Source organism: Pangasianodon hypophthalmus, chromosome 2 (assembly GCF_027358585.1).
Source record: "Pangasianodon hypophthalmus isolate fPanHyp1 chromosome 2, fPanHyp1.pri, whole genome shotgun sequence".
NCBI lineage: Eukaryota > Metazoa > Chordata > Actinopteri > Siluriformes > Pangasiidae > Pangasianodon > Pangasianodon hypophthalmus.
The window spans coordinates 23,178,386-23,187,190 of record NC_069711.1 but is presented as its reverse complement, the minus strand read 5'-3'; the positions used below and the strand labels follow the sequence as shown (position 1 = coordinate 23,187,190).

The window sequence follows — 8,805 nt, the reverse complement described above, 5'->3', positions numbered from 1 at the left end:
GTGCACTACATAGGAATGAAAGTAATGGATTCTGCAGCCTTAAGTAGAGCTCTATGAGTGCAATAGGGAGCTGTTTGTAACGCAGCCACTTGCACCCGGAAGCATTAATTTATTGGCTTCATCGCAAACAAAATTGTATATGAGTGTGTAAAAAATCCTTCTACATCCTTAGTGTGGAATAATGAGGTGTTTGCGACAAAAAAAATATTAACACCCAGAAGTTTTTAATTATTAAGGAAATTTTAAACAAATATCAACAACTTTTTCTTCTATACCTGTGCACCACGTAGGGTGGGAAGTAACGTAATCTACATCCTAACTAGTGCACTTAATCTTCAATAGGTAGCTATTTGCAACGCAGCCATTCGCACCCGGAAGCTTTTAGCCATTGGTTGAATCTCAAACAACGCCCTGTTTTTATATGTGTGCACTCCGTAGGGTGTGATGTAATGGATTCTACAGCCTAAGTAGTGCACTATGCGATCAATATTGCGGTATTTGCGACGCAGCCGTTCACTGGGTTTCCGCCGGACTGCATGAGCGCGTTTGAGTTGTGCAGTTGCTGTGTTGTTGTGTAGGCCATGGCGAACAGAACAGTTAAAGATGCGAACAGCATACACGGAACTAATCCGCAATATCTTGTGGAGAAAATTATTCGGACGCGAATCTACGAGTCTAAATACTGGAAAGAAGAATGTTTCGGGCTCACAGGTGTGATAAAGAGGCTTAGCTGGTGCTAATGGGGTTAGCCGGCTTGTAGCATTAGCTAGATAGCAGAACAGTACAAGAATATTATTATCAGCCTTTTTCCTGATCCTGGAGAATATCCAGTGCTGCCTGCTTACATTTAGAGTATTTTAGAATTAAACCTACAATATTTCAAGTTATAGCTTTCATCATTTATTAAGTTAAATCCGAGAGTTTCTCTGTAATTTAAATGAAGAGTAATAAGGCAGAGTTTATTACACTAGTCCAGTGTAAGTCTGCAGTAAAGCTGCATCTTTATTCACATGCTCCAGTTCATTTACTGCGATTTGCCTCACTGAGGTGTTTAATGACTCAAAACTGTCCATTTAAACCAGTTTACTTGACTGTAAAGTCTAATTTAAGGCATGAAAATTCTCTCATGCAGGTTGCTGGGAGCAGCTGGCACAAGACCTTCAGTAGAAAATAAAACTTTATTATTATTTATTTATTTATTTATTTAGCTGAGCTGAAGTAAAGGATACAAACAATACCCAAAAAGTGTTTAGTGATCAGATTCTCAAGACTCTCTCATCATTTTAATACATATACATCGTGATTGATAGATAGAGTTGCAGAAGGACAATAAAAATAAATTGCATGGTCACAGACAATGCACAGAGAAGACAGATTACAGTATCTGTACTGCAGTCAACTAAGCAAATAAATATAAAATAAGATCAGCTTATCAAGTGCTATCTTCATTTAGACACAAAGACAACCGAAGAAAAATAACTGACCGAGATTTACAGAAATTCAAAACAAATGATCGGAGACTTGAAAAAATCCTTAGAGGGAAGTGGATTAAAAAAAGTCCACGTCTGCACCACATTAAGAAATATCATTCTCATTCATGATTTGATAGATTTATTTATTTTTTTTTCAATCATTGGAAAAAAAAATCTGTTAAAATATTAGTTTTTTTGTGGCATTGGGAATTGAGGGTCGTAACAGAAGTCAGAGAGAGCAGACATCAGATTATCTGTTTTGATTCAAATGTATTTTTATAATGTCAAAAAGACGCTTGCTGCTGGAGGAATAGCATCACATTTCTGTAGACAGCAAGCAGAAAATAATGATTGTTTTTTTGTTTTTGTTTCTGAGTTGAACTAAATGATAAAAAGGGTGAAAAGAATATAGTGAAAACCTTCAGTTAGATGTGAAAGAAATATAGATGCAAGGGCATGACCAAAAAATGGAATAAATGTCTGTATTTATGTCACATTCAATAATCATTTGTCTCATTATTGTTACAAGCCCATTTGTTAAGTAAAAAATCATCAGTCATCTTCCAAAATACATCCAGGGACGTAAGACTAATGATATCTTAGTGTACACGTTTCAACCACTTGTGTTACTTTTTTATAAAACATCTACAAAACTTGCATTAAATGGCTTATGCGGGGGTGTGCAAACTTTTGCACTCACCTCTACAGTTATGTGAATACTTAATTTTCTGTGTGTTTTTCTCTTTTTATTCTTCTCCCAAATGGTCACCGCTTTCGCTGCCTAAAGCCGAGCTGGTTGTGGACAAGGCGATGGAGCTGAAATACATCGGCGGTGTGTACGGAGGCAACATCAAACCCACGCCGTTCTTATGTCTCACTCTGAAGATGCTCCAGATTCAGCCGGAAAAAGACATCATTGTAGAATTCATCAAGAACGAAGATTTCAAGTATGGAGAGCAGTTTTATTTAGTGCTGTTGATCTGACGTTGCTGTTTGGGTTCTGTGTAGAGATTTGCTTTGGCATTGGGCTTCATGATACCTGAACATAATCCCGAATTACTGTGTGTTAATTCCTACTGGATTATGATTGACGTGTTGACAAGCAAACCTTAAAAAAAAAAATACTAATTACAAACTCGCATATATTCTAACAGAAATCCAAAACGGTGTAAACTTTTAATCTTCTGTTATGTATATGATATGACTGTATTTAAAGCACATGTCTGTTCCACTGATTCACCACAGCAGTGGTAGACTTGTCATCTGAGCAGATAAATCAAAACATTGGACATTTTATCTGAATTTTCTGTAACACCAAGCCTTGATCACGCTTATGCACATCTGTAAGATTTAAAAGCAGCATTTACTAGACGGCATATCAGAGCTAAAACATCCCAGTCCGTCACATTTCCAAGTCAAACTGTAAAATGTTTGTTGATTTTATGCACAGTGACGTTAAACACACTGATGAGCTCTGTCTCTCTTAAAACTCTTAGTGCTGCATCATGAATATTTCCTGGGCTGTGTCTCAAATCGAGAACTCTGACCTTTCACTCACACGTATTTACAAATTTAGAAAATCCAGAAAGCTGGTACACAAAACATAGTTTTGGTGGGTCTGAGGGCTACAGGAGAGGTTTTTTTGTTGTTGTTTGTTTGTTTTTAATTTAAACACTTTAATTTAAAACAGGTGTGTATTAGTATTCAGTAACAGTCCAGAGTATTAGATAACTATGCGATTTCAGACACAACGCTAGTTGATTCAGTGGCGGTAGATAGACTGGGAAATTTATTTATTTATTTATTTATTTTAAGTATAGTGTGTCAGGATAGTGAAAAGACTAAAATATTTACTAAAATATGTATTTAAAAGTGGTTCGTCTGAATGTTTTAATATATATAGCACACACAATCCATCTTTGTAACATGAATTTGTAAAATTAATGAATGAAAGAAAAGAGGAGGTTGTGAGTTTCTCTCTCCGCCCCATTAGTGAATCAGGCGACTCCACATTTGGGAACCCTGATGTATTGTGAAGCCGAATGCAAGAGCTGAAATCGATCACACAGAAACAAGGTTACTGTCAGTTTTTTTTGTAGAAATTATGTCATTAAGTGTTTTGGACACTGTCATGCTTTCTGTCCAGATATGTCCGCCTGCTTGGAGCCATGTATATGCGCCTGACGGGCACCTCGGTGGACTGCTATAAGTATCTGGAACCGTTGTACAATGACTACAGAAAGATTAAAAGCCAGAACAGAAATGGAGGTAAGCAACACCGTAGTCCAGGGGTGGACGAATCACAAATCACTAATCCATTAGCTAGTCCACCAGGTAAGTGTAAGCTCCATGTTTTGGTTGCCTGGAAACCCATGTGACTAGGTTGAATTTGTGGTAACTAATGGAATGTAATAAAGAATGGAGCGCTAGTTAGTGTCTTACATGCATCAGTGCAGACACAGACGACTATACAGACCATAGCATACGAGTTTGCCATAGTCTTTAGCTCTGTACAGACTGGATTAAATGTACTTACATTTACATTTACATTTATGGCATTTGGCAGACGCCATTATCCAGAGCGACTTACAATTATCTCATTTATACAACTGAGCAGTTGAGGGCTAAGGGCCTTGCTCAAGGGCCCACAGTGGCAGCCTGGTGGTGCTGGGATTTGAACTCTCAATCTTCCGATCAGGAGTCCAACAGCTTAACCACTGAGCTACCACTTCTACTTGGGGCCCTAGAGTAAATTTCATGTTTTACAGGTGCTCCTCTGTGGTTTTATTTCCTTCCAGATTGGCCATGTCAGTGTTTTTCTCCCGTCTCCGCTGAGAAAGTTATGTGCCAAATCACCTACTGTTCAAACCACCCTCAGCACTCGTCTGATAATTTTAGTCTCATCCGGATAAACGTTAATGATTTTCTATGCAGATGTCTCCTCGTATTGAAACAAAGATGTTTGCCTGCTGCTACTTGCTGTATTTATTCTCATAGCACGCATATCAGAGACCCTCCCCCAGATATTAAAGACTTGGCAAATCGTGAAATGAATAAAGAATGCTTTAGAAAAGGCGTCTCAGGTATGTTTCCAGCATCTCATCTCTACTCCAGTGCCTCTTCGAACGCTTGGATGCCATGTTGTGAATGAAAAACTGGAATGAAACGGGATCATATGACCACGTAACGAAAACATCTGGGTTCAAAGAAAATACAACTGGCTAGAAACTCACTCCTCCTGTGGTCATTGTATTGCTTTCCGCATGCGAGAGTTTTATCGCCGAGTAGACTTGTAACGCAGATGTAACGCAGATGTCCCCATGATAAACTAACCTAAACCGAATAGGGCTTTTTAAAAAGGTTCGAAGCTAGCACATTGTGTTTGCTCCATCAACCAGCATCTCCTCTAAGAGCTGTGGTGTCACTCGGTGTGTTAAACTGTGAGGTGGCTGTGTTAAGCTAGTAAGAGAGTTATGTAGCAGCTTTAGACTTATGGTTTTGTCAGCGTTTCCACATACTTATGTTTCTGATTCTGATCTGTGTATGCTAATTAATGTGACTAGGAAAAAAAAACAGATCCTTGGGTGATGTGTGTAGTGCTGGTGGGATTCAGAGCAAGTAACATTCTCTGAGATTACAGCATTAAGGTGTGTCACATCAGCCTGAAGCGTATAACGTTTATCTGTACCTACTGGGGTGGAGGGAAAAAAAAAACTAGGACTGCAAGTCTACTGAGCCTACTTATACACTGGGCAACTATGAATAAAAAAACCTAATTGTACAGACACATAATCCGATTGTCCTTAGCACCTGGGCCTGTGATTTGTCCACCCCTGTAGTAAAAAAAAAAAACAGGTTTTTTTTTTTTTTTGCTATATAAACATAGAGGAGGAGTCTCTGACCCTGTGTTTCCTCAGAGTTTGAACTGATGCACGTGGACGAGTTCATTGATGAGCTGCTTCATGCCGAGCGCGTGTGTGACATCATCCTCCCAAGGCTTCAGGTTTGTTGTCTAAATTTTTATCGAAATACAAAATTACATATTAAGGTAAGCATGTGTGCTCTAGCATGAGTCTGTGCTAATGGATGTGGTGTTTGTAGAAGAGGCAGGTTCTAGAGGAGGCTGAGCTGCTCGATCCACGTATCAGTGCCCTGGAAGAAGACCTGGATGAGGTGGAGTCCAGTGAAGAAGAAGAAGAGGAGGAGGAGGAGAAGGTAGTGATCTGATGGCTAATAAATTCATGATGGATTTTTCTTAAAGAAGGCCTGGTTTTTGTTCAGTAGTTTTACAACACAGATAATTGGATGTTCCATAAAAATTAAAGCACAGCCATTGATGTCACAGTGCCTAAAAACTGATAGCTACAGACACATTAAAAAATGGTGAAAGATTTTGTGTTTGAAAATGAAGGATCAGAAATATTCATCCATGTAAAAAAAATGAACAAATTACTTGGATTTTTTAAATGTGTAACAATAGTTTCTTTTTTTTTAATTTAAAAAAAAAAAAAGATTATTTGTTTTTTTAATTTAGTTTTTTTTTTTTGTTTTAGTGTTTAAAAAAATGCAGTGAATATATTTAAAAAAAAGAGTGCACAAATTTATTGGAAATTGGTGACGTAAAAATAACGTTCTTTTTTTCTGCAAATATTTTTTTCAAATATTTAGTTTTCATTACAAAGGAACGTTTTAAAGCAAATTGCAGTGCATACATTAAAAAAATGCACTGACTTGAAAATTGCGCGTGTCTGATTGAATGCTTCATTCATTAACAGTGATCTGTGTTAAAACTCTAAAATGAAAATTAAAGAGACTTTTGGTGAATACAAGGTGTATAAATAGCTTCCAAATATTTAAGTAACTTCTTTCTCTCTTTTGATTGTGTTTAGCCGGAGCGAGTGCAGGCGCCAGAGCCACACAGACGGAGTTACAGAGATTTAGATAGACCACGCAGATCTCCATCTCCTCGCTACAGACGAAGCCGCTCGCCTAGAAGGTCAGTAATTGACATATAAGATGAAATCAACTATATAGTGAATAAAATTCAGGAAGATAAGCTAAAGTTTTATGAGTGTTCTTGGATAAATGTGTGTTCTTCACAGTGAGAACTGCGTGTGCATGTTCTATAAGTACTGCTAAATATTTCCATTCTGCGCAACTAGACTAGTTGAGCGTAATGAGATGAACCTTAACATATGTATTGATGGAGTGTATCACGTTTCTAAACAGCCTGACTGATTTCTAATTATCCTTTTCTTTTTACATTTACAGACGAAGCAGATCACCGAAGAGACGAAGGTAAGCATCTGCAGAAACATTGTCAGTCTCTGTTTTTATACAACTTTTCCCCATTCTTCATAAACACATGTGAGGATGTGAGCGAGTCATGGAGTACCAGTCAAAAGTTTGAACACTCCTGATTGACTATGATTTTTATATGAACTTAACACTTTTTATAGAGAGGTTTTGTTGATTTGGAGCTTAGGAAAAGCTGTTTGAAAGCTGTTTCACAGTATGCTAAGAGTGCATGCAGCTGTCATTTAAGGTACCAAGACTTTTTTAAGACTAAGAATATTTGATTTGTGCAAAACAGAAATCATAATACATTTTTCTTTCATAATGTGATGCATTTCAGAGTGCAGGAAACTGGTAAAATGTGACATTAATGGGTAATATATGGTCTACAGGTGTAGAGAGTAGAGACAGAGTAATGATCAACAGTACTAAGTGTGTTTAAAGGATGTTCAGCATGTGGATATTGTGAATAAGTGAATCTTTATGATTAGGCACAATTCTACAGTATTCAGGCGAGAATATCCACTGAACCAAGAGTGAGAGTTGAGCATGTTGACAGGTTTACTTTCTCCTGTAGTCCTTCTCCCAGACGGGAGCGAGAGCGCGATCGCCACCGCAGTAAGAGTCCACGCAGACACCGCAGCAGATCCAGAGACAGGAGGCACCGCTCCAGATCTCCAGGTAAGCTACATCTCACTACAGTCTGCTCAGAGACTCCTCTCTTAGAGCTTTATAATACCTAGTAAATGTCTCAAAATGAAGACAGGTTCTATCTGTCTGTAGATTGTTCTAGTGATTGAATGGAAAATTTGAATGCATAATGTTTATTTTACACCACCATCTTTCCTCATTTTTATGAAAGTGCTACTTATTCTAGAGAGCACTGTGTATTTAGTGGCATGTAAATAACACTTATTACATAAACTCAATTTCATTAACACAAAAAAAAAAAAAGGTAATTTAAGAGTTTTGCCTGAAGAGAATTCATCTACTTTTGCTTTTTTGTTGCCGCAGGTCATCACAGAAGCCACAGGCACCGCAGTCACTCTAAATCACCAGAGAGGTAACAGCACTATTAGACATTAGCTCAATATTCATTCACAGTAAGATACATTAGTGTGGCACAGTTTTTCAAATTGCAAGCTTTTCTTTATATGTTTAATATGTCATGGCTTTCTCTTTTGTATGCAGTCGCTCAAAGAAGAGTCACAAGTCGAAGAGGAAATGAATGTCACAGGAGTTTTTTGTTTTGTTTTGTTTTTTTAATAAAATTCACTTTTATTATTGCTTCTGTCAGTAATGTAAAAATCCATGTTGTGAATTTTCTTATTCGCTCATTAAATCCACAAATGTTTTTGATGCTATCTGACCTTTTACTTGATTCCTTTTTACTTTTATTCTCCTCAAACAATTTTATTCTGTTCTAGCAGTCCAGTGTTTATCAGGTTTATCTGATAACCTGGCAGTTATGAATCAGCTTAAATAAGCCATTGTTCATGTTGTTCATCAGTTACTTCATATTACATTAAAGTAGCAAAAACAGTGTTTTAAAAAAATTACAAATAAATCGTTTTTTTTTTTTTAAGTACCACTTGTAATTTATAATGCCCTCTGCTGCCTGCAAGATGAATTGCAATTGAATTGAACAGATTAAAAACTCTTGCCTGCCCCCACAACTGACCCTGTCTCCTATCTTGAGACTACAAATGGACCCAAACCATGCCAGCAAAATGCATCTACATCATCACTGTTTTTTTGCTTTAATAATTAAGTTGCCATTTCAGGACAAGCAGCTCTGTTCTGGCTGGGTGTGGAGCTCATTTCCGGGCCAGAGACTGTAAACGGAAGCCTGTGATGAAGGAGCTAGCCAAGAGCCAATGTATGGCAATATTTTAAAATCTCACTTTTTCCAATGTTACTTTTTTTTATTATTATATAACAGCTACAGGCCTAGAGGCTTTTTAGAAACTGAGGTTTTAAACCCCTGTCTGTGCACAGCAGTCATTCTGCTCACTGAATCTTCAAGGTAAATGCTTCT

General features: G+C 37.5%; 1 protein-coding gene across 1 annotated transcript; it reads left to right on the top strand.

The window, feature by feature from the left end:
* Positions 1-452: 452 nt before the first annotated feature.
* Positions 453-8,443, top strand: prpf38a (pre-mRNA processing factor 38A). Its single transcript, XM_053228889.1, has 10 exons — positions 453-711; positions 2,260-2,419; positions 3,619-3,740; positions 5,390-5,475; positions 5,574-5,687; positions 6,362-6,468; positions 6,744-6,770; positions 7,345-7,448; positions 7,782-7,830; positions 7,959-8,443. Exons 1-10 carry the CDS (start codon positions 582-584, stop codon positions 7,993-7,995), a joined length of 936 nt encoding a protein of 311 aa, XP_053084864.1. The 5' UTR covers positions 453-581; the 3' UTR covers positions 7,996-8,443.
* The last annotated feature ends 362 nt before the right edge of the window (positions 8,444-8,805 follow it).

Bases quoted from the DNA above. Each gene is read 5' to 3' on its own strand.
- prpf38a (XM_053228889.1), top strand. From the start codon at position 582: ATGGCGAACAGAACAGTTAAAGATGCGAACAGCATACACGGAACTAAT. The intron at 6,771-7,344 runs GTAAGCATCTGC...TTTCTCCTGTAG, and splicing joins AGATCACCGAAGAGACGAAG to TCCTTCTCCCAGACGGGAGC. The intron at 7,831-7,958 runs GTAACAGCACTA...TTTTGTATGCAG, and splicing joins CACTCTAAATCACCAGAGAG to TCGCTCAAAGAAGAGTCACA.